Consider the following 27,611-nt stretch of genomic DNA (forward strand, 5'->3'; position numbering starts at 1 on the left):
TTGCCTCTTTTTGAGGATTTCACGAAAATGTGACATTGCACTGTCATTGAACTGATTCATCGCTCGCACTGCTACAGCTTTATTCGGGTGGTATTTTTCTACAACATTTTGCACCGTTTCCCACATTTTGCACTTCTCCCTAATCTCAGTTGAAGTGAGAGATTCCATTGACTTTTCCTCATTTTCTCCGGATGAGATCTCCACAACCTCATCCTATTGCTCGCGATGCAGGTACATCTGTTCGTTGGTGGTCAGTTCCTGGCTATATTCTTCCACCAGCTCTTGAATGTCTATGTCATTCACCTCCAGCACCACGGTCTTCCCTCAGGACACAATTTCATCGCCAATCGGCAGCTCATTGTTATCAACAATCCCCTCAAAGTCACGTCCAAGAACACAGTCAGACCACAGCTTTTCCCAAGCGGAAGTGAGAGTTCTCTTAGTGACTCCATCCCAGGCTTTATCGATGATCTTCAGGCAGTTCACGATGGAGAAACGATTTCTCCCAAACTCTCGGAGGGTAAGGTTTGTTTCTTCGGTCACTTTGAAACATCACTCAAATAGTGCTTTGGTGTGTAGCTTCTTGAAGTTCGAAATGACTTGCTGATCCATAAGCTGGAGTAGTGTAGTAATACTGGGAGGAAAGAAATTAACCATAACGAACTGGAATTCCTCCAGTAAGTCGTCCTCAAGGCCTGGAGGATGAGCAGGAGTATTGTATAACCAGCAAGACTTTGAGCGAGCGGCATCGTTCATCCATTCAACAAAAGAACAGGGGAGGGGAAAACGTAGGCTCACATGACGCTCGTACTGCAGAACCTCACTTGCTTATCAAGTTACATTTATTTAAAATGTTTGCTCGTCTTGCAAAACACTCGTAGACCAAGTTACTCGCATTCCGAGGCTTCACTGTAACTATTACCATCCCTTTGCGAACAACGAAATCCTACACTACATTTCTAAAGAATTAGCATGCATTAAGATATTTACATTTTTACAGGAAATCCGACTTTCAAATACTATGAGTGGTACTCATCTGTCTGAATCACACCCACAGCTCACCCCAGAAGGCATATACAGTAGTTTAGCTGCACACTGTGACTACATCAGCAATACGAAATCCCGTGTTCGGCTGCAGTTGGATCAATGGCATGATGACTTGATTTCACGTACTCTGCGGGAAGTTCTCAACGTTCTATGGCGTGGTGAATAGGTACAGGCCTCCTGTAAGTCAATCTTCTTATTCCTTGGAGAATGATGTCACTGGCACACAACACAATGAGGGGATCTGACTTTATTATAATTGTGATAAATGGCAACACATTATAATTACCACGATTGGAGAGACTCATTTACTCGAGCCCTCCAATCAAACAGCGATATTGTCCTGTAGCCCGCTGCTTCTCATCATTGCCTGTCTAATCCACTGTTGGCAGTTTAGGCCCCTAATTACGCACGTTCATAACTGTCATTAGGTGTCTGAGATTATCATTACACATGTAGTTTAACTCTGCCCAATTCAGCACTAGTTTTAATTGGGAACACAGATTAACTACTGCGCTTGGGGTTGTTTAGTTGATACCGCCCTGGTCAAGTACATCGTCACTGAGCCGCACTTTCTTCTAAGAACTGACTATCCATTACTACACAGTTAGTGCTATTCCTTCGGCATGAATAGGTTCGTGAATTTAGTTACATGATCGCACAGCCTACTAGCGTTCGATTCACATTCTCTTTCACTCACGTATGATTTACTCAAGCACTTCACATCTTACATACTCGTCATAGTTAGGATTAGATGATGATGCTTGTTGTTTAAAGGGGCCTAACATCGAAGGTCATTGGCCCATAATTAGGATTAAATGCCGTACTCCGTTAATATTGACAAACTTTCACATCCACTGTTAAATAATTATATCACTACACCCCTATCCTCACATACAGCCTGGAAACCACTACATTAACAAGAAAGGACAACTCGAAACTCCAAGCAGCAGAAATGAAGTTCCTACGCACAATGATCCAGAAGACCAGGAGGGATAAAATCAGGAATGAAAAAGACAGAGACGACGTAGGACTAGAAGACTCCTTACTTACTCCAGAAGATCCAAAAGGCAAGACTGAAGTAGTTTGGTCATGTGAAAAGAATGAGTGCCAACAGGTCTGCAAGAACGGAGTATGAAAGAGAAATCAGGGGAAAGAGACCAGTGGGCAGACCTACAGAAAAATGGACAGACTTAGTGAAGAAGGATGTAGAGGAGAGAGGTCAGGATTGGGAGCGGATTGTGAACGAAGAATGGTTCATGGACAGAACAAAATGGAAGGGGCTCGTATACCACACCTGGGAAACTGGAGTTGGTCAACGATGATGATGACTGACAGCATTTCAACTTCGTAGTCACTATTTAAATAATTACTGACTGGTCACACTTAGTAGCACTGTAACAAAGAATACTATTACTGAAGAGTCACTCACAGAACATACCACTTCTCAATGCAAATGGTAGAATCGAAGTAGTATGCTTGCTTTGGTTCGCATACCTTTTTATAATGAAAGCGTATCAGACTCGAGGGAGAGGGTAAGTCTCCTCCTACTTGCGAAAATTGCTCCGATAACCCAAAGTTCCCAGGATCGGTTAAGGTATCAAATTAAAGCTTGATTACCCGAGTTTCCACTGATCGGTTCCCATCTTGATCGCTTCCGGCATTTTGCTACAATCTTGAAAGCATCCTTTGGTAGCCCAGTGAAGGAAGGGCTTGTGGCTCAGGGATCCTTTAGCTTTGTTCTCGCAGACAGCTTTCTCCAGATGGTCAGCACCTGTTAGGGTGTTTGTTTACTGCGTATATGATCTCATTATGATCACGTAAAGCACTTCTCGGTGTCAAAAATTACCATAAAATCCGCTGTTTCTAATGAACCTTTTGTCATGGAAATCTGTCTTGTATTAGGGGCCTAAGCGAATTATGTTAGTTTTAGAAATGATACTCTATAGGCTTTTGGGCTTATGCCGTGTTCTTGAAAACAGTTGAAGACGATGTATTGGCAGTGGTGTTTCCGCAGGGAAAAGAGCGAAGAAATAATATTTTCCAGGGTTGAATGTGATGTTTGTGACCTACTTAACCCTCTCATCTTAGCGTGGGTATTCTCTTCTCTGTCGCGCCTGACGGAGAGCATTTTTCACTTGTAGGCAAAGTATGACTCGTTTACCATGAGTATATGTAACTAGAGTCTAGCGTATGGGGCTGGCGGCGCGCGACTCGTATCCCGGGAAGGGTAATCGTGCGCTAACTTGGGCGCTAATTAATGTAGAAGAGTGCTGAAAACGGCATATTTTATCCACAGGATACTGTAGTACACTCTTGGTGACGTGATGAACGGTCACAGTACAGGCTTAGGTTTCAGCATTTTGCGGAGTCTGTTACCTATAGTTTGAACTATTTGCTATCAAATCACGGAGTACTAGGATCACTGATGTTATTAGTACCGATATTTTGGTCCACTTTGTCGTGAACGCCGATTCGCAACACGTCCTTCCGTAGGAAATTATGGAGCAAGTGCATTGAACGAGGTTCGATCTGTGACCTCCCAGTCAGAATTCTAATAATCATGAGTAATTTAAGTGTAACATATAAACGGAAGATAAAGCAAAAATAGTGGAAGTGAGTGATTAAGTGTAAATTAAATATCAGTGCAGTGAATAAGTGCAGAATTACAATTATAATTAAAAGCATTTCTTAAAGCTAGTCTCAACTTGGTACATTCAGTGAGCCATAGAGTGAAGCAATATCGGGCAATATGAATATTTGTCAGAGAAGGAAGTAAACAGACCAGAAGGTCATAGTTAGAGGCTCAAATTGGGTGGACCAGGAAAAGCAAGCCTGTTGTTGGTCACGTAGGAAGGTGCCCCTTAAAATAAGAATGCACACAGTGGTGCAATCATTCCTTCTAGAAGCATTCTGTGGAAGGTCAACAGTCACATGTAGGTGCAGGAGACAGGTGGGACCACACTTGAAGTAACCAATAGGAAGCTAACAGATCCGTGTGATGTGATGGAACATTGTAGTAGGGGATGACTTGTTCTAGAAGCTGAGAGAAGTGATAAAAGGGAGTGACAAGGGAGACTCTTGGCCATTCCGGTGGTGTTTCTGGTGGTCATTCTGGTAACTTGGAAAGGAGCGTTCTCTCGGGAAGGGACGGTCACTAGGTCACTTGGCACAGAGCAGACTCTGTAGGATAAAGTCAGTGAAGAGAGCAGTATATGGATCTAGTCAGATCAGGCAGCAGTTGACCCTGCCATCAGTTAGTGAAGATAGCAGTAAAAGAAGTTATTCAGATTAGGCAGCAGCTGAGCTTGCCAATCAGTAGAACTGGTTAGCTGTGTCCCACAGGTAAGGCACAGAGACAGTACATAGAGAACTCACTGAGTGTTTGAAGGAGACTGTAGCCTCAGTTCGCATTCAACGTAGAAAGGGTTCTGTGTTTGAGTGCTGAAACCATCAGGGAAGAATCTGAGGAATACTACAGCGAGGATTCAAGAAAGAAGCTTCAAAACCCGAGATAAGTATCAACTAGTTAAGAGACCTTAAAGGGAATTAATAATTGTTGTATAGTGGAATGTAGAAGTGTGTGTGTTTTCTAAAGAAGTCAAAGACTGATAGACTGATTATTTAAGATAATTGTTGAGAGAAGAATAATTACGGTGTGCTGTAGTGTTATTGAAAACGGTACTGACATTCTGTTCAAAATAAATTAGATTAAGAATTTAATGGTGTCAGAAGGTGTTTTCTATCAAGGTCAATCTGATATTTGAACCCTAGTGCCCAGCCTGTCCATTCCCTAGGATACAATAACTTTTACAATCATTGTAACCATGAAAACAACCTATATACACAATTGTCAAGATGATGCACCCATGACTTGACAAAATATTTCAACATTTATACTCAGATTCATTATATTATGTGCAACATGAGTAACAAGCCCTGAGAATTATAATTCTCGATAATTATAGTAGATTCTTTTGTGCACTGTGTATTTTCTTGATCGTTCATAGATGAGGTTATGAGTTCCAAATGGTTTTGGTCCACTTTTACAATCATTGTAACCAAGAAAATAACATACATACAAGTCACACCGATAGTATGAGTAACTAAAGCCAGTTTCTGATAACCTGTATGAAGAACGGGTACTTATACTAATACATTTATATATTTGATCTGCGACTTTCTTCATAATTTTTTGGATCTATCGACAAGCAGTGCTAATTCCTAAAATTATACAGTGCTTCATGGACTGCAGATGAACTCTTCAAGAATTTACTCTGTGCTACATTTAGATATGTATTTAATTCTGGACCTCTTCACACACAGTGCTCTCTAACACATCTAACTTAAGAGGCTCTTAGAAGCACTGTGTCAATCTACTCTTCAGGTACTTGCTCCGTAGTACATGTGCGTATTTGATCGGCGACTTCTTTATAATTTTTGGATCTATTGACGGACAGTAGTAGTCCTTAAAAATTATACAGTGCCTCATAAACTGCAGCTGAACTCTTTAAGAATTTGCTCCGTACTACATTTGGATATGTATTTGATTCTGGACTTCTTCACATACAGTGCTCTCTAACACTTATGTCTTACTAACATTCTTGATCCATGACGTCTTCATGATTGACACGCAGTGTGATCCTGAAAATTATAGTGCCTTATAAACTGCAACTGATAAATACGTATCTGATTTTAGACATTTTTCATAACATTGTGTTATAGTGCTTCATAAACTGCATCTGACAGTATCATCTAAACTGCATATTTTTACGTGTGCAACTTATGTGATTGACTATATTTCAATGTACAGTATTCCCTAAAGATTTTAGTGCTTCACTAACAGCAACCTACAGAATTCTTTATACTTCACAATTTATTTATCTGTGCATTGTTTTACACTTATTTGTGATCGGCTGATGACGACCAAAAATACTGGTCGAAACCGGTACCAATTTTAATTAAACACGAATGTAAACTTACATTTCTTATTTTAATAGTATTGAAAGGTTGAACCATTTTATACTTTCGTTTAACTTATTAGTGAACTCACTTCAATGCGGAACAATATGAAATTCTTATCTCTTAATGATATGCTGTCTGTCTGTCTGTTAGGTCATCAGCCCGGAGGCTGGTTGGATCCTCAAATAGCACCACCAAAGGTTATGCGGTTATAAGGAAACCCCAAACACCAATGGCAGCGCCAAAATGAGGCGTACTAGGCAAGATGAGGAGTGAGGTAGTTTGCCATTGCTTTCCTCACTGGGTCAGAAAGTACTATTGCAGCATGACTGACCCTTTGAGCAGCACCTTTCATAACACTCAGATGCACTAGTCATGCTCTGAACGTCATTACTCAGCACTACCCATACCCCAGCAACTTCCATATTGTCACAGCCATGGATGTTGACTGGCACTTAGGTGGAAGCTACACTTTACTCTGGCCTGTGCCAAGAGATGGATGCAAAAGTACTGTATCCATCAAGAAATGACAGCAGGCAGAATGATATGCTAACCAAACAAAATGAAAAGTCTTCAATTATATGGGCTTAAAGATCAAGATTGCTAAGTTAGGAAAGGACATAGACTTCCTGAAACAATGCATTTCCTTTAACTTCAATCTAAAATTTCTTCAAGGGTGTGTTAGAAAATCACATTCTTCTCCTCACATGCAAAAATCCCAAAAAATAATTAACAAAACTTGGTTAAAAAATGAAATCTGTTTCCTATATAAGAAAAAGTCATTTTTAAACAACAGATTATATGAAACACACTTAGAAATAGCTAATCTTCTTCCCAGTGCACAATGGAACCTCTTCCAAATTCAAGTTGATAATAAATTATTTTATGGATTGTCATTAAAACAACAAACCCTTGATAACAAGCTTAACAACCTGATCAAAAATTCTCTTCCACATAAAATTCATATCAAAAACAATAAAACACTTTCAATTAACACAGAACAATTTCATCCCCCTGTAGTCAACTTATCTAAAATAACTTTAAACGATGAAGAAATTTCAATTCTTTCTAAAGGTCTCAAACACAACTCCCTTAATGGATAAATGAAAAACTGAAGATTTCTTCAACAATCCTTCCTTTTCTATAATTAAAACAGACCCAAGGAATAAAATTCAACATCTGCTTAAAGAAACCTTATAAAACTACCTCTTTTCTCTTCACAGATCAAGAAAAACCCAAACATGAATCCTAGCTTACTTATTGCCAAAGCCCTCCCCAATGTGTTTCTCGGATAACGCTAAGAGATATGGTATTTTAAAACAATCTTATTTACTGCATGTACAGCATTTACTTTGATATTCGAATACAATGTAGAATACCATAGCGAAGCATGGGTACATTTGCTAGTTATGAATAAAATAAGAGAAAGAAAAACAGGAACACATTCCAATTCAATTCCAATAAAAATCAATAAATGCTTATGATATTATATTGATGTCATAAATGTATACATATTTTCAACATTTATAAATACCTCAAAAAATCTGTATCCTAATAATAATAATAATAATAATAATAATAATAATAATAATAATAATAATAATAATAACAACATTACCTCTTGTTTATCTGAAGTAATACTAGCTTCTGGAGGGTCGCAGATAGGTTCGTCAAAATTCAAAGCTCTAGGGTTGAAATCTGGAAGTTTAAAACGTCCAGGAGGCAATCCCAGAAAGTGTTCTTCCGGAGTGAAAAATGTCAAACCTATGTTTATGGCGAATAGACGATCAGAACAAGAAAAATCCTTCTTCTTTCTCGGTGCCCAGTTTTCTTCTCGCCCTGCTGCATCACCGCAGAAGAAGGACTCTGACATGTCCACCTCTACACCATCATTTTTCTGGAATTATTTATCAAGATATTACAAAATTAGTAATTAACATGCTAATGACAATTAAAAATCATAAATGGTAAAGCTTGCATACATTGCTCAAAAGCATTAGGACATGTTTTTGAATGCCTGGCAAAGTGAATAGAAAATTAACTGAACACTACAAATTCTACAGGAATTGTAATTACTTATTGAAAGATGATCATAATGTGTGTTTAATATCCATTCAAAACTACTGCCAATCATAAAAGATCCCAATGCTGGAATGAAGCCCAGAAAACAAAATGACCGAGCTCGATAACTGCAGTCGCTTTAGTGCGGCCAGTATCCAGTATTCGGGAGATAGTAGGTTCGAACCCCACTGTCGGCAGCCCTGAAGATGGTTTTCCGTGGTTTCCCATTTTCACACCAAGCAAATGCTGGGGCTGTACCTTAATTAAGGCCACGGCCGCTTCCGCCGCTTCCTTCCCACTCCTAGCCCTTTCCTGTCCCATCGTCGCAATAAGATCTATCTGTGTCAGTGCGACGTAAAGCAACTAGCAAAAAACAAAATGCTTCCTAATGTGCCATTAAATTCCAGAAAGAGAAAGACGGGTTCTCAATTTTATGGACTTGGAACTGACTTGGACTTGAAAGAGCTTGTTTAGGTATGGATATTACAGGGTCTAACAATGGAGGTAAACTCTGAATAGACTCACTGAATAAATTGGTCATTGTTCATTGATTTTTACGACATGTGGGGATTTTACGTCGTATAGCCACAGGTACAGTGAAACTCTATAAGAAGAGAGTATTAAAGAGGTGAAAAAACATGAGAGAACAAATACGAGAACTTATTCCGAAGGTGCTTATAACATAACAATAGTGCACTGAAAAGTGTTAAAAACATCAAACAACAAATATGAAAACCTATGAACAGGCCTCATAAAAATATGGAAGAATTATTGCAGATCATACTCTTTCTAAAACAAATGTCAGAGAAAGCCTTTTATTTCGCACCAGTGTGTTATTACGCATTTTTTTCTGGTCACACACTTAGATAACGAATTAGAGGTTATACACGGCCATGTGCAACTGCAACAGAATAATTCTGGCCGCCATTTTGAACTGAACTAAACATCGACCGACCAAGATTGTTTCGAATGATTGAGTCGAAACTGGAGGTGCGAGTTTCAACTTTCCGCTAAATCTGCACGCTTAAGATGTAAATGCCAGTCAACTTGCCGACAAACTTTATAATTTTGACTTCATTAGTAAGGAATTTCACGTTTTCTGTATCCATAATTAGGCTATCACAAGACAAATATGCACCAGGCTGGTCAACTTCACACAATTATGTTTCAGATGTAGGCTATCGAGCGACAAATATTTACTATAATTTGCATACAAATTTTTATTTTTTATTTTTCTATTCCACCTCTTCAGTACAATTGATTTTGTGTTGTTAGAAATTCATTTTACTATAACACTACATTAAAAGGGACATGTTTCACTCGGTTTCCAAGCATCCTCAGCCTTTGTAACTTATCTCAAGGTTAAGAACTGTCATTGTTAATTTGCTTATAACTAACTTGTACTTAAAATTATGATTCTAAAAACGAAGTGGTAAAATACGTGAAAATAGGCATTTGTAAACACAATGGACAGTTTAACAATTTAAAATGACAGTGTAAAAAATTGGTATAGATATTGATTCTAATAACACCGACGTCCAAAACACAGTAATATCCTCAGAGTAATGAGATTTGGCTAAAATTCCCAAGTTCTTTGTTTTTTAAAAACAATTGTTAGTTGACTTATTCTATTGGATACATTAAAATTTGAGTCACAAATCCTGTTACAACTCAGTAGTATCTAAAACTTAAAGTCTTAATATGCGTGTCAAAGTGGTTGGAAATATTCTGCATAATGTATTGGTTTGAGGCATGCTTCTGTAATTTATTGTAAACAGTAAAATGCAACTTGTTGGTAGTTTCCTCGAACTGATCTTGATTTGACGAGCAGACTTTACATTGGAAGCAGTTTGTTTTTATGAGAGCTTGGTCAAAAGGGACGTCAATTTGAAAATCTTGAAATGTTGATATATTATCCTTTTCGACAATCTATAAGTGATGGTGCGTCTGTAACAAAGGAAATTACGTGATAATGTTGTGTGTTATTGTGCTTTCACGGTGATCGTATTGGTGTGCGTCACTTACCATTTTGACTGCTACTATAATGCCACGTGGTACTTGTTACATCACGGTGACTGCTTGCTTTCGTGTTTCTACTTCTTGTGTTATACGTATGAAGAGGCTGTTGTGAAGGGCGAGTAGGGGACTTAGGGGAAGAAACATAAGGGGGGGGGCGTTAGACGTTGGCGTATCGTGTGGAGAGGAGTCTTTATGCGTTGTCAAAGGGAGTAGGGGAAGAAATGGTAGGCAGGGCGTTGAACATTGGCGTATTATGTGGAGGGGAGTCTTTATGCGTTGTCAAAGTAGTAATTGTTTCTATTTTTGTGATGGGATTTTCCAGATGAAATGTCTTAAAGAATTTACTATTATCTGATTTGAAAGTTTGTAGTAATATTGGCAATTGCTCTATTGACGGACTCTTTATTTTGATCGTGTCATTCAGATATTTTTCCCTATTAAAAAATTGGTCCAAATGAATATAAATATTCTCAAACTCAGTCATTAACTTCCCTTTTTCAATCCTTTTGATTATTTTGAGATCTCTGTCTATTGTGGTATATTGGTGGCCGGTTTCTTTCATGTGGTTACTCATTGCAGAATATTTATTATGCTTTAAAGCATTAAAGTGGTCCATGTATCTGATAACAAAGCTGCAGCCAGTTTGGCCAACATACGAAAAATTACACTGTGTGCATGATAGTCTGTATATCCCAGAACCTTGATATTTGTTACTATTGGAGTTTACTATGTTGTGATTAAAGAGTAAGTTTTTATTGGTGTTATGAATCTTGAAAGCTATTTGTATGTTCCGCTTTTTCAATGGGTTTGCTATTTGATGTATCGCTGGATTGGTGTAAGGTTGCGTATTTTGATTTTTTAGTCTTTTCCAGAGTAAGATTTGTGGCTAATTTGAGTTTTACTTTGTTGATGATTCGATTTACCATCTCTATTTTGTATCCATTAACTGGTGCTAATTATTTTATGAAATTTAGTTAATTCGTTAAATTTGCAGGTGATAAGGGTATTTTGAAAGCTCTGTAGTCCATGCTAGAAAAAGATTGTCTGTTTGAGGGATTTCGGGTGAAGTGAATTATTTCTTATTGTTACAGAAGTATGTATCGTGGGATTTCGGGTGAAGTGAATTATTTCTTATTGTTACGGAAGTATGTATCGGCTTTCTGAATATTTGAAAATTAAATTTAGAATTTGTTCGTGTTATGTTAACGTCCAGGAAGTTTAATGAGCTGTCTTTTTCATCTTCTTTAGTGAATTTTATGTAATACTCAATATTATTTTAAAAATCTAAGATTTTTTTGCTGTTAATTTTCCAGTTATCTATTATTATGAACGTGTCGTCTACAAATCTTAGCCAGAGGCAGAGCCCTTCTATATTAGGTTTAATTTTTCGATTATCCATGTTGTCCATGTAAATATCAGACAATGAAATAAAGTTGCTATATAGAAAGAAATCTTTACTAAACTTATAACTTTACAAGGTACACTTAAGTACATCCCAAGCAACATCCCCAATAGAATGGAGTTCCATTCAACAGTACATCAATGAAAAACTTGCCAACATCTTGGATAAGAAGCAAAAAACTCTGAAAAATTAGAACACCTAAAAGAAACTAAACAAAAGTTAATACACGAAATAAGAGAAAAAGACCCAATTTCAATAATGAAAAAAACCCCCGCGACAATTAATCAATCGGATACCAACTTTTCTGACAAAGAAATGAATATACTTAATAAAGGAGCTAAATTCAATAGGTCCAATCCACAAAAAACGGAAGATTTAACAACCACAATAGCGGAATCGGAATTAAATATAGGAATATTGCCAGCAGAAATACAAAATGATATTAAATTCGAAGTAAAAAAGAAACTCCCAAATTTAGTAAAAGAAATGAAAACCAAATCTAACCAAGCTGCCTTGAAACAAATAAGGGAATTAAAAACAAAAATATGGGATAACAATGTGTTTGTAACTAAGGCAGATAAAGGCAAAACAACAGTCCTAGTAAATAAGAGCAACTACATCAAAAAACCGAAGAGTTCTTCTCTGATAAGTCTTACACTGTAGTGAATAAAGACCCAGTACCTAGAATTCACTGAAGTCTAAAAACAATCCTTAAAAGTTCAACTTGTTTATTTAATTGAACAAGAACAACATAAAATGGTTAATATGAACACAATAATACCTAAGGCAAAGGCACTACCCAACATACACAAAAATAACACACTCATTTGACCAATTACAAACAGCAGGAACAGCCCAACATATAAAACGGCAAAATTTATACATCAATTCCTTAAAGAACATTAAGTTTTACAATACTTCTTCAATTAAAATTTCAATAGAATTCTGCGAAAAACTAAGGAAGTTCAACTCACAACCCCACCATAGGATGAGCTCGTTTGACATCACTAATATGTATTCAAATGTCCCTATTAATGAAACTGTGGAAATTATTAAATCAAACCTCTCCAAACAGAGCAACTTAAGTAAGCTCGAGATAGATGAATTCATTAAGTTACTTAAATTTGTGTTAAACAACAACTATTTCACATTTAATAACAAAATTTAACACCATTTGTGTTTGGGTATGGGTGATCCCAGCTCGGGGATATTGGCTGATATTTACATGGACAACATGGAACATAGAAAAATTAAACCAAATATAGAAGGGCTCTGCCTTTCACTAAGATTTGTAGACGACATGTTCGTAATAATAGATAACCGGAAAAATAGCAGCAAAAAAGTCTTAGATTTTTAAAATAATATTGTCGTTACATAAAATTCACTAAAGAAGATGAAAAAAGACAGTTCATTAAACTTCTTGGACATTAACATAACACACACAAATTCTAAATTCGATTTTCAAATATTCAGAAAGCCGACACATACTTCAGTAACAATAAGAAATTATTCACTTCACCCGAAATCCCACAAACAGGCAACCCTTTTTTAGCATGGTCTAAAGAGCTTTCAAAATACCCTTATCACCCGCGAATTTAACAAAGGAACTAAATTTCATAAAAGAACTAGCACTAGTTAATGGATACAAAATAGAGATGGTAAATCAAATCATCAACAAAGTAAAACTCAAATTAGCCATAAATCTTACCCCGGAAAAGACAAAAACATCAAAACACGCAACTTTTACTTACACCAGTCCAGCGATCCATCAAACAGCAAATCCATTGATAAAACGGAACATACAAATAGCTTTCAAGACACATAACACCAATAAAAACTGAATTTTTAATCACAACCTACTACACTCCAGTAATAACAAATATCAAGGTTCTAGGATATAAGGACTATCATGCACACAATGTAATTTTTAGTATGTTGTCCAAACTGGCCGCAGCTTTCTTACCAGATCCATGGAACACTTTAATGCTTTAAAGCATAATAAATATTCCGCAATGAGTAACTGCATGAAAGAAACCGGCCATCAATATACCACAATAGACAGAGATCTCAATATAATCAAAAGGATTGAAAAAGGGAAGTTAATGACTGAGTTTGAGAATATTTATATTCATTCAAATCAGATAATAGTAAATTATTTAAGACATTTAATCTGAAAAATCCCATCACAAAAATAGAAACAATTACTACTTTGGCAACGCATAAAGACTACCCTCCACACAATATGCCAAGGTCCAACGCCCTACCCACTGTTTCTTCCCCTACTCCCGCTTTGACAACGTATAAAGACCCCTCTCCACACGATACACCAACGTTTAACGCCCCCCCTTATGTTTCTTCCCCTAAGTCCCCTACTCGCCTTTCACAATAGCCTCTTCATACGTATAACACAAGAAGTAGAAACACGAAAGCAAGCAGTCACCGTGATGTAACAAGCACCGCGAGGCATTATAGTAGCAGTCAAAAGGGTAAGTGACGCACACCAATACGATCACCGTGAAAGCACAATAGCACACAACATTATCACGTAATTTCCTTTGTTACAGATGCACCATCACTTATAGATTGCGGAAAAGGACAATATATCAACATTTCAAGATTTTCAAATTGATGTCCCTTTTGACCAAGCTCTCATAAAAACAAACTGCTTCCAATGTAAAGTCTGCTTATCAAATCAAGATCAGTTTGAGAAAACTACCAACAAGTTGCATTTTACTGTTTACAATTAATAAATTACAGAAGCATGCCTCAAACCAATATATGATGCAGAATATTTCCAAACTCTTTGACACGCATTTTAAGACTTTAAGTTTTAGATACTATTGAGTCATAACAGGATTTATGACTCAAATTTTAATGTATACAATAAAATAAGTCAACTAACAATTGTTTTTTTAAAAAACAAAGAACTTGGGAATTTTAGCCAAATCTCATTACTCTGAGGATATTACTGTGTTTTGGACGTCAGTGTTATTAGGATCAATGTTTATCCCAAATTTAACACTGTCATTTTAAATTGTTAAACTGTCCATTGTGTTTACAAATGCCTATGTTCACGTATTTTACCACTTCGTTTTTAGAATCATAATTAAGTACAAATTACTTATAAGCAAATGACAGGTCTCAACCTTGAGATAAGAGACAAAGGCTGAGGATGCTCGGAAACCGAGCATAACATGTCCCTCTTAATGTAGTGTTATAGTAAAATGAATTTCTAACAACACAAAATCAAGTGTACTGAATAGGTGGAATAGAAAAATAAAAAAGCAAATTCAATACAAGTCTAAACATGAGAATAGTTACACGTAAATATTTGCTACCCGTCATTGTACAACTAAACTAAAAATACATTTCTAACTTCTGAATGGAATGCAAAATACAACCATCAAACAGGCTCATTGTGTTATTCCGCAGTTTCACTGCTATCCGGCAAGCAAATTCGATCATTTCTGAGGCTAATGGCTTGCTCCTCGAAGGTCCAACTTATCCTGTGAAGTTCAAGAATTCAAGGCCTTTTCCAGTTATCTCCCAACTCCGACGAGGGCTATTACCCGAATAAGAAATCATATTCCTTCCACAAGGGATGACAAATAACATTTTCAGGGCTAGGAAAAATGTGATAGTACTAAGCGGTAATAGCAAAAATTCGTGACGTGATAAGTGAGATATTTTTCATATAGATTCAATACGATGAGAATTGGGACTTCAAATTTATGGCATGCTAAGCGGGGAAACGTGTTAATGAGGAATGCACTACTGATGTTTTACTGTATGTTAAATCCTCATATCGGTGTACACATCATGTCCAGAAAAAAGCATCACTGAAACGGAAATGTAAGTATTCCTTAAATAGATTAGATGAACACAATTTCTTCCTGAACAATGAATTCCACTATCTACAACCGGCCCCCAGTGTTGTGCTGCCACATATCATACACTGTGGCCTGTATGATGTCAGCCATGCTTCAACCCAAAAGTGCAAGATGGAAAAAAAAAAATGGCGTATGGCTTTTAGTGCTAGGAGTGTCCAAGGACAAGTTCAGCTTGCTAGTTGCAGGTCTTTTGATTTGACTCCCGTAGGCGACCTGCGCGTCGTGATGGGGATGAAATGATGATGAAGTCGACACATACACCCAGCCCCCATGCCAGCGAAATTAATCAGTGATGGTTAAAATTCCCGACCCTGCCGGGAATCGAACTCGGGACCCCTGTATCCAAAGGTCAGCATGCTAACCATTTAGCCATGGAGCTGGACAGTGCAAGTTTATACTGATAAACAGTGCTAAGCTTCTCATAGTCTGTGAAAATTTGAAGCTTCTCAACAGTCTGAAAATTTGAAGAGAATGTAAATTTTTATGTCACTGTCAAATAATTAATTAGTATGGCATTTATGTAAATTCCATTTATTATTAAAAATAAATCATTATGGGCCACTTTAACGAATCATTAATTAGTAAGGTGTATTATGTATGGGGGTTTGGCGGATAAGACACTGCAACCCTCTATCAGAACTTTTATAAAATACAAGCCCTCAGACTTCACATGGGACAGAGCAAATTGGCCATGTGGTTAAGGTTGCATAGCTATGAGCATGAATTTGGAAGATGGTGGGTTCAAATCCCACCGTTGGCAGCCATAAGGATGAATTTTCATGATTTCTCATCTTCACGCCAGGCAAATGCTGGGGCGCTTACCTTCCCAATCCTACCCCTTTCCTATCCTTGCGGCACCAAAAGCCTTCGATGTGTTAGTGTGACGTTAAACTACTAGCAAAAAAAACACTTTATAATAGTGAGCACCCCTGGTATAGATCTTGTAGAGAAACAATAGGCCTGGCTGATACAAAGTGGTCTTGAAACTGGTTTAATTGCTGAGATATCTCATTGCTTGTATCCAGCCAATAAACCCAAAAATTTACAATATGTCACTTTCCTGAACTAGGACACAAGGCCTTGTCAAATATTCTAAGCAAATTTCAGAGTAAAGTGAAATATTAAAATATTGGCAAATTATAGTCACAAGAAGCTAGTATGAATTTTTTATTACACGGGTGGTTACATACTATTAAAAGAACTTACCTCTTGTATTAGTTCTCTCCACATTCCTGGAAGTGGTTTTCTGTACATTCCCTCACCTGTAGATACAAATACTTGCACAGGAACATCTAGGATAGCAATAATCTCTTTCACTTTGTGTTTATAGTCAGAAACCTTCACTTTGCCCTTTCCAATTCCAAACTGATTGGTGAAAAATACAATTTTGTAGTCTTTATTCACAAGTTTTTTCAATTTTTTTGGAACCTCACTGAAAGCAATTTTCCAGTCATTAGCATCCAATGGAAACACACGTCCTGATTTTGTTGTGATGATTGTCCCATCAATGTCATATGCGGCAATCTGTGAAGATAAAAAACAAACTTTGAAGACGGAAATTGTTTTCTTTTTAAATCACACACGCATATTGTATCCACAAGATAGAAGTACCTTCAACTACCTACACGTTAATAGGTTTAATTTAATTTTCAATTTAATTATTTCTTCATATACAGTAAAACCTGTCCGAAAGACCACTTGTATTAAGAGAACATCCCTTGTACTGATCAATTTTTTAAAGAACCGATTTATAACTTCATGAGAACAATGTATTTTTTACTCCTCCAACCCTCTCCCCAACGACTGATCACACTTGAACTGCCCTTTTCTTATACTGTATTTTACTACTTTCAAAAGACCACAGACTGAATTTAAAAAATACAGCATGCAGTATCTATTGATGCTCAAATTAAATATCAGAATCTGGCAACGTTGGTTTTCTATCTGCTACTGTTTAGGTCATCAGTCCATAAGACTGGTTTAATGCAGCTCTCCATGCCATCCTATTCTGTGCTAAACTTTTCATTTCTATGTAACTATTAAATCCTACATCTACTCTAATCTAAGACCCAAGTAACAAAATTCATCTATAGATGAAGTATATTTTTGGCTTATGCCATGTAATTAACTATAAACACACTCTACGCGTTTCAAAAGGAACCTTGCCTTTCTTCATCAGGAGACAACAGAGAGATGAAACGCCACCTTAAAGGTTGCTAAGAGAAAGCAACAAGGAACTTAAAATGGTGCCCTAAGATGTAAAAGGGGATGCCATTTTAGCTCTATGCTAGGGACAGCGAATGGCAACAGCAAAGCATCATTCCTTAATGGATCTGATAATAGGTAGCCATGATTCACTGAGGTTGTAGCCTGTATCGCAGTTGAAATTATCTGGGTGTTTACGTATTTCAACCACCTCCCTGATAATTCGTGGGCTATATTGCTTTATACGAGCAAGAACATCCACTTGTTGGAACAAGACATCATGACCAGGTGTTAAGGTATGATCAGCAACAGATGATTTATCAGGTTGGTTGCCTCTGATACATCTGGTATGTTCTTTGATGCGAGTACATACCGTTCTCGAAGTTTGCCCAATATAAACCTTGCCACATGTACAGGGAACTCTGTAGATACCAGGTTGTTGCAATTTAGGCAAACTATCCTTAGTTGGTCGCAGGAGTTGCCTAATCTTAACTGATGTTCCAAAAACAGTTCGTACATGGTACTTACGTAAAATTTTAGCAATACGATCCGTCGTGTTATGTATGTAAGGTAGGTGAGCAGTTCCTTTTACATCTTTCTCTTTAACAGATGACCGATTATGTGTTGATTTCAGAACCTTTGAGATCAAAGCTCTGCTGTAATCAGGTGTTAATTTACTCTTGTAGAGCTGGCACAATCCTCCTGGCCCGGGCAGTCAGAGTTTTAAGGATACCCTGTTTCTGGGCAGGATGATGGTGAGAATCTGCATGGAGATATCTATTGGTGTATGCAGGCTTATGATAAACACTGTGTCCTAAAGATCCATCCTTTTTCTTGGTGACGAGAACATCTAAAAATGGTATTTTGCCGTCAGATTCCATTTCCATGGTGAAACAAATGGAAGGGTGCTGGCAAATAAGGTGATCCAGAAAGCGACCAAGATTCTTTTCACTTTCCGTCCATACGATGAACGTATCATCCACATATCGCCACGAGATCTTCGGTTTGCTAGGTGCCGACAACAAAGCTTTCTCTTCAAAGTTTTCCATGAAGAAAGTAGCCACAAAAGGAGAGAGAGGACTTCCCATGGCCACACCATCTGTCTGTTCATAATATTTACCATTCCATAGAAAGTAGGAGGAGGTCATGCAGTGATAGAAAAGCCGTTTGATCTCTTCGCTTTGGAGACTGCAACACCTGATTGAGGACAGGTCCATGATTTTCATTTGTGGACACAGTTACTGGCCTACCAGACCTTCCCTTGCGTTGAAACAATATACTACCCGTACGACAAAATGTTTTAACAATAGATAGCATAACTGTGTTGCTAGGTGCTGGCTTATTGAAGTGTTCACAATATTGTTCTGCCACTAACCTTGATAACCGTTTCCGTATGAGAGAAAATAATACTCCACCATAAACACTTTTTCCCCCGTCGCGAGACCCATTGTCACTTCCAATCACAGAGCACAACGTTCTTTACACAACTAACAATTCATCACGGCGATGTAACAACACACAGACACTCAGGTGTGCGCATGCGCACTGCACAGAAATAAGTACTGTATATTTTGGCGCATACCGCATTTTGGGAGGCCCATACAGTCTCAGAGGAATAGCATCCCCTGGAAGGAGGAGTCTCCTTCCATGGTGAAACAAATGGAAGGGTGCTGGCGATTAAGGTGATCCAAAAAGTGACCAAGATAATCTTCACCTTCTGTCTATATGATGAACGTATCATCCACATATTGCCACCCGATCTTCGGTTTGCAAAGTGCCGACAACAAAGGAGGGGTCTCCTTCCAGGGGATGTTATTCCTCTGAGACTGTATGGGCTTCCCAAAATACATAAGGAAGGTGTTCCTCTTAGGCCTATTGTTAGTACGATTGGTTCCCCGACATATGCCCTTTCTAAATATTTAGGTAGTCTACTTCAACCACTCCTGGGTAACAAGCCTTCCTATATTAATGATTCAACACACTTCATTGAGAATAAAAGCTATATCACTTCATCCAGGTGAAATCTTGGTGAGTCTCGATGTGGTGTGTCTGTTTACAAGAGTACCTGTTGATGGTGTCATGTCTCTCATTAATTATATTTTTACTGAAGAGATCACAAGGCTTTTCTATCACTGTATGACCTCCTCCTACTTTCTATGGAATGGTAAGTATTATGAACAGACAAATGGTATGGCCATGGGAAGTCCTCCCTCTCCTGTTGTGGCTAATTTCTTCAATGAAAACTTCGAAGAGAAAGCTCTGTCGTCGGCACCTAGCAAACCGAAGATCTGGTGGCGATATGTGGATGATACGTTCATCGTATGGACGGAAGGTGAAGACAATCTTGATCGCTTTCTGGATCACCTTAATCGCCAGCACCCTTCCATTTTTTTTCACCATGGAAATGGAATCTGATGGCAAAATACCATTTTTAGATCTTTAGGACACAGCGTTTATCGTAAGCCTACACCCACACCAATAGATATCTTCACGCAGATTCTCACTATCATCCTGCCCAGAAACATGGTATCCTTAAAACTCTGACTACCAGGGCCAGGAGAATTTGTGAAGTGCCAGCTCTACAAGAGTAAATTAACACCTTGAGAACCACCTTTGAAAGCAACGGTTACAGCAGAGCTTTGATCTCAACGGTTCTGAAATCGATGCATAATCAGTCGTTAAAAGGAACTGCTTACCTACCTTACATACATAACACGACGGATCGTATTGTTAAAATCTTACGTAAGTAACATGTACAAACTGTTTTTGGAACATCAATTAAGATTAGGCAACTCCTGCAACCAACTAAGGATAGTTTGCCTAAATTGCAACAACCTAGTATCTACAGAGTTCCCTGTACTTGTGGCAAGTTTATACTGGGCAAACTTCGAGAACAGTATGTACTCGCATCAAAGAACATACCAGATGTATCAGACTCAACCAACCTGATAAATCAGCTGTTGCTGATCATGCCTTAACACCTGGTCATGATGTCCTGTTCTAAGAAGTGGATGTTCTTGCTCGTATAAAGCAATATCGCCCACGAATTATCAGGGAGGCAGTTGAAATACGTGAACACCCAGATAATTTCAACTGCGATACAGGCTACAACCTCAGTGAATCATGGCTACCTATTATGAGAACCATTAGAGAATGATGCTTTGCTGTTACCATTAGCTGTCCCTAGCATGGAGCCAAAATGGCATCCACTTTTACATCTTAGAGCACCATTTTAAGTTCCTTGTTGCTTTCTCTTAGCAACCTTTAATGCGTCGTTTCATTTCTCTGTTGTCTCCTGATGAAAAAAGGCAAGGTTACTTTTGAAACGCGTAGAGTGTGTTTATAATATATTACACGGCATAAGCCCAAAAATATACTGTACCGTACCCATGGGTAATAACCCTCTAGGACGATGCCTCCATTTCCTGATTAAACATCCGACTAACTCAGGGTTGGGCAGAGAAGTGGGTTGATTGTCGAGTGTAAGTCTAAATGTCGAAGTTTAACACTTATCCATAACTACATGACAGGAATAATGGAGGTTTATCTCGAATGAGAAATACTGATATGGAGTAAGATGAGTTTATTCCATAAAATAACCCCGAATCACACTATAAAAAATAAAAATCCAAATAATAAAACGAGTATGAAAGTTGCATTGAAATCAAATTGAAATGAATATGGACCACAAGTATTAATTACGCAAAACAAATAAATTATAAAATGAAAGTTCAAAATAAACAACATTAAAATATTTGTGAGCTTCAAAATAACTTCACAGTATTGTCCAATGTTCATGTTCGTATGGAGTAGCACGATTTTAAGTATCACCATAATACGGATTTATATTCAGGGAAGTTGCCGCAATAGTTATCTTTAAACGAGAATTAAGACGCAATGGAACATGATATGAACTACGAAAAATACTAGTGGCATTTCCCTATGCTATATTTGCAGTAATCCCAACAGAATTAAAATATCTCAAGTATTTACATTAGATTAGGTAGGGCAATACTTATATACTACACTGACTCGACGTGAAACGCGGTTCACCAAAGGATCTAGTAAGAACTAGATTGACCACAAACATTCACCCAGCACTGAGGCTGTTCCCCATTAAACAACATGAAATTACACAAAACACCATCCTGTAAGAGAAAACAAATAATATACTTTAATAAACACGTGGAAAGCAATGGGCAACATTGTGTTCCTCTGCTGCATTTGCGCACCAGATAGTGCCATTCATCTGTCACATATTTCCTGCTTTGCAGTGGGCTGAAAAGAAATGTTAAAACTCAATACTGTTCTAAGGACTTGGTCACTGTTTCGAAAAGATTGTATTACAGAAGCAACATCTCCCTTCACACTGTCTATATAACCCCGGCTGATTAGCTAACTTGTAGGGCGAGCTCGTATTTCAACACTGCTCGAAGATTCACATACACAATCGTACTTCTTGCCAGCATGCTACTAAATTCAACACATACATCATATTCACTGGCCTGACATTAATTTTATGTCAATTCTGACTCTCAATAATCTCTCAGGATACAATCACAGGCCTATTCTCGCTGCACATAATTCTTATAACATCATCAGACATGCAATCTGCCTGCATAATCAACTTCATATTTCAGCATGCATTAAATTCTCTTGTGTATCTTATAATCTCATCGGCCTTTCTCATTATAAACCATCGATTCTCTCTCAAATCATTGTGCATAACAGTTTCCAACCCACGTTAGAAGAATCTTTTCTAGTCAACGGTGCATATACAGCTCCACAAGTGTCACAGCTCCTGAAATACATGCGTCATGCATCATATCTGTCACTAATCTTTCTAAATGGAAAAATAAAATTTAGTTTCAATGCCGCAAGTGTGTAACTCGGAAAGTGGATGATTGTGGCAATCTAATCCTTCTATCTATATATATAAAATAAGAGTTTTGTCTGTACATTGCTCAGAATTTGAAAAGAATGGTATTTCTGTATGGGTCATATCCATAGTAACAAGAAAATGTACTTTTTACTTTTCTGTAATTTCTGTCTGTCTGTCTGTCTGTATGTATGTACACGCATCACGAGAACTCGGCTGAAGAGAATTTAATGAAAATCGGTATGTAAAGTCAGGGGATGAGCCGCTACAATCTAAGCTATAAATCATTTTATTCACGCTGAGTGAAATGGTAGTTTAGGGGAAGGCCTTAAATGTAATTATCGAATATTTATATTATTAGCAGTCCTATCGATAAATACTATATAACTAAAGTTATATAGAATTCAATTTCCAATAATTTATGTCTTATACATTTTTACCGTACCGGCTCTGATAACACAGATATAATGAATTTGTATTTTTGTTGCTAAGTCCATATCAACGCCCAGCCACGATAAAATGGGCTAACAGAATTTAATGAAAACCGCTATATAGAGTCGGGGAATAAGAAACTACAGTCTAAGCTGTAAATAATTTTATTTTCCCGAGATGAAATGGTAGTTTAGGGGAAGGCGCCTGAAATTTAATTTTTAACTACCGGTACCTATGTTATTGGTGCTATCGAAAAGTACGGTACTACATAACAAAAGTTATAGACAATACAATTTCCTATCATTTATGTTTCATTCAGTTTTATTGTACCGACTATGATAAGAGTGGTATTTCAGAAGGCCTACAATATCCAAAGTGCATAACACTGATCAACAATAACTTTACATTGACCATTGTTTGTTGTGATGTTCTTTGTGCCGCTCAACTCGGATAGATGGGATTAATACTGCGTACCGAGTATAACAGCCTGACTGAACATTGGCGGGAAATAGCTAGGGCGTTGGAAAACTTTCTTCTTTAGCATGCCACTCCTCTGGTTCATACATTTTCTGCTACTGCAGGTACGTAACACACTGGTTCATCATAGCATTCGAGCTATTCAATCCCTACTCTGAGGCACTGATTGGAATGAGTAGTGTGCATATTTAATGGAATAATGACAGAGGAGTGTTCATGGCAGTCTGCTACCTGGTTGTTCCAGCTCTGGAACTTTGGACTGTTAGATCGGCACCGTAGTACTGTTCTTTGAAAGTGAGAAAGTGTGCGGTTTTTCATTTGATCGAGTATTTTATATGATAACATTGCTTTCAATCGCTACATTCCTACTGACATTTTTGTAATGACCTATGTTGAATTCAGTTAGGAAAGCCACAAAGTCAGTCTTTCTGAGAATCCCGTAGCGAAGCACGGGTACATCAGCTAGTCTCTAATATACAAAACCATAGGAATAACCTTAAGATAGGTAACATGCATACTTGACACCAATAAAAGCAAAATAAATCCTAACATCTCCTGCAATATCCCATCTAAATAATCGGAAAGTAAAAGAAATATAGAGAAATCATGCGATCCCCTCCTATCCATATTTACAGCATCACAAACGTAAAATGAACACATGCCGTCCGGCAAAAATTACATTAAAGAAAATCCCTACACTAAGCCTCAATAGTATTAATCGTAATTCATATAACATACCATTTAATTAAACCATGCGTCTTATATTGGCAAATCCCTGGACATTGGTAGCAGTTCACATCCCTGCTATGGTGGTGTTTTACTCCATCTTCAACATGTTTTCAACACATGGAAGCAATCTTCTTTCTTCTAAAGGTGGTGCCATCTTCTTGATGTTAGTTCCTGTACATTGCAACACACAAGACTTCTAGTAAGTACCTCTTCACCGCTCTCCGTGCACGTGCCGAATAAACCCTCTGTCAGCTGTGGTTTATGCCAACATTAATATAACAGTACAAACACACATAAGATTCCCTATACAAAATGTTGTTTAGGGTTTAAATACAGTCATTTAGAGCGGCTTGCGGTTCGATACAAAAGTCCTTCGCGATACACAACCGACCCGAAAGTACAATGCAGATGAGCGTCTCTAACTCAATCACCAGTCTGCGGCTAACATTACCGGCTATTACTTTAGAATAAGAATTTGCGACATAGCGCAATTGGCAATTTATCACTGCATCCAGTTTACTTAGCACTCTTCACAATTAAATGCACTGTTTTTGGTCGATAAGACCTTACACTGTTAGATTTCTGTCCACGTGGCAGCATTTGCGCACAGACAAAAGAGAGGTATGGAACGATGTTCACATCATGGCAACTCACACAATAAGAAGGATGCTCCCAATGAGTGGGATGCTTAAGTAACATAGCCAACGCCGTTGTAGCTAGGGGATTCCCGTATGTTCAAATATTCAACCAATCAGCGTGCGTGTTACCCACATGACTTTGATATTTATTAAAATTAACATTAGACACTCTCCTAATGAATTAATAACAACTCAGATAATTGCTATAACGTATTCCTTATTATTTCTCACTCTCAGACCTGTGGAAAACCATCAACTAACAGAACTGACTTCTCTATATCGATGTACTCTTCACACAGATATCCATGTTGGTCAAGCTGGGATTTTAATTCTGTGCAGTCCAGAATTCATATTAGCCACACCCTCGCTTCCTAATTGGCTGAACACTCCTCGTGGCCAACGAATTCTACATGTGACGAGATGTGCCAACTCCTGGTAAAGCTGAACATTTCCCACGGTTGCAAGCAAGCATCGCGCAACTTACAGCGGCTTTACGTCTCCATGGGCTTCCGGTCTCAACTGTTCTGTAATCTGCTACTTTTCCAATGCCTGACTGAAATCGACCTCAATATAATTATTTAATATGGCAAATATACGTCTGATTGTCTCTTATGGGCCGTCAGGGTATGGCTCAATACTTCATGAATAGTTACACGGGCCGTGAAAGTCTAAATGATAATATTCATCTACTTCCTTTAAGACTTAATTTACTAATCTAATATATCCTACATCACTAACTTAATTTGATTGCACTTCATTACTTTTGTTTTGGACATATTTATTTTCATCTAATACTTCTTCTCGAACACTGTATGCATATCATTCACCAATTTTTCCAGATCTTCTGCAGACTCAGGTCAAATGACAATCATCATCATCCTCCTTTCCTGTTGTCCAGTTCCTGCCGCTTTGGGGCATTTATGACACTTCTCCACCTTCCTCTCTCCTTCCACCATTCCTCTTCCATCATTTTGTCCCAGTCCAGGTTCCTTCTCCTTCCATTCACCTTTACTGAATCGATCCACCTTATTCTATATCTTCCTCTCACTCTCTTTCCTCCAAACTTCATCTCCATAATCTGTTTTGGTATTCTTTCCTCCTCCATCCTCTTTACATGTCCAAACCATTTTAGTTTACTCCCATAGATTCTCTCATTTAGATCATCCATCTCGACCTCCTTTCTCATATCTTAGTTTCTCAATCTGTATTTCCTTGTCTTTCGTACCTTACTTCTTGGATATTTCATTTTGCTGGACTGAATTCTACTCTCCTTCCTACTTGCCCCTGTCCAGGTCTCAACTGTGTAAGTCAATATGGACGCATAATACATTTTGTACAATATCTCTTTACACCTCCTTGGTACTTCCTTATTCCAGACAAAGTTTCTTACACTCTGGTAGAATACAATGTCCTATTGCACCCTATTGCTAATCTCCATGTCCACCCTTATATTCTGCATTAATTCACTCCTTAGGTATTTGAAACTGCCAATAATTTCAAGGTTTTGACCACCTATTTTTGCAATGCTTTTCCCTGTCTTTCTCCTCTTCATATCACCAATGTCTTCCTTTCCACTGTGCTGATTTTCATACTGTACTTCTCAATTTTCTAGTTCACTGCATCAAGTTCTTCTTGATTTCCCAAATTAACCATCATAATAATTTCCCCTTTTCCAGCTGACACGGGAGGGGGATTGTGTGCACTGCAAACATGGTTTGTCTCAACTTTGTCCTGTCTCTCCAACACTCTTCATCCAATACTATGTTCCAGTCCAGGTTCCGTTGTTCTATACTGCTCTTCACAAAGTCCATTCATCGTAATCTTCATCTTCCTCATCCCCTCTTCCCTGTCATCTGTCCTTCCAGTGCTTATCTTGACAGTCTTTCTGCTTTTATTTGCTTGACATATCCAAACCACCTTCTGTTCTAGTTTGTCATTTAGTTTTTGCACATTTAGCCCTTTTTGTATGTCCTTATTTCTCACTCTATCCCTCCTTGTTTTCTGTACCATACACCTCAGGAATTTCATTTCAGCTGCTTGTACTCTACTCTCATCTCTCTGAGTCAATGTCCAGGTTTCTACTGCATATGTCATTATAGGTAAGTAATATCTTTTGTACATTACTTCTTTAACTTTCAATGCTACATCTGTATTCCACATTAATCTCTGTATCTGGTGTTGTATCCTTCTACTAATTTTCATATCCAGTCTTCCATTTTCTGTCAGTTCACTTCCCAAGTATTTGAAGTGTTCTAGTATTTACAGTTCCTTGTCTCCAATTTTGATAGCTCCTTTTCCTTTTTTACATCCTCTACACATTACCACTGTCTTGCTCTTCTCCATGCTGATCATCAATCCTCCTTGTTCAATCTTTCTATTCAGTACATTCGGCTGTTGTATTTCCTCCTTATCCACAAACATCCTTACACTCATTTTTCCCCCCTCTATAATCCATCCTTGCTGCCTTTACAATGTCATTCATTACCGTTATGAATAGTAAAGGTGACAACACACTTTCTTTTTATCCTATTGTCAATCTCAAACCATTCTGTTTTACCCACTGTTGTCTTCACACAGCTGTAACAGTTATCATATATTGCTTTTATCAATGTTATTAGTTCCTTGCCAATGCCCCTGCATGTCAGGCTTTCCCAAATATTTGTCATGGGGATGCTATCGTATGCCTTTTCTAAGTCTATAAAAGTCATTACTATATCCTTCTCACATTCCCAGCTCTTTTTCATGACCTGTCTCACAATGAAAATGGATTCTACTGTTGACCTTCCACTTCTGTATCCAAATTGTTCCTCTTGTAACCGACTCTCCACCTTTTCTTTAATTCTTCTTTCCAATATCCTTTCCAATATTTTGGC

The 27,611-nt window shown here is 37.8% G+C and overlaps 1 protein-coding gene across 2 annotated transcripts in view; it reads right to left on the reverse strand.

Annotated features, from left to right (window-relative positions):
• The window catches only part of PNKP (Polynucleotide kinase 3'-phosphatase), a 120,406-nt gene that overhangs the window by 47,674 nt on the left and 45,121 nt on the right, over positions 1 to 27,611 (reverse strand). For both annotated transcript variants that reach the window (XM_067146551.2, XM_067146552.2), the window contains exons 3-4: positions 16,585 to 16,902; positions 7,625 to 7,903 (exon numbers count right to left, since the gene is read on the reverse strand). In XM_067146551.2, coding sequence (XP_067002652.2) covers positions 7,625 to 7,903; positions 16,585 to 16,902 — 597 coding nt within the window. The remainder of the gene's footprint in view (positions 1 to 7,624; positions 7,904 to 16,584; positions 16,903 to 27,611) is intronic.

Source organism: Anabrus simplex, chromosome 4 (assembly GCF_040414725.1).
Source record: "Anabrus simplex isolate iqAnaSimp1 chromosome 4, ASM4041472v1, whole genome shotgun sequence".
Taxonomy (NCBI): Eukaryota; Metazoa; Arthropoda; class Insecta; order Orthoptera; family Tettigoniidae; genus Anabrus; species Anabrus simplex.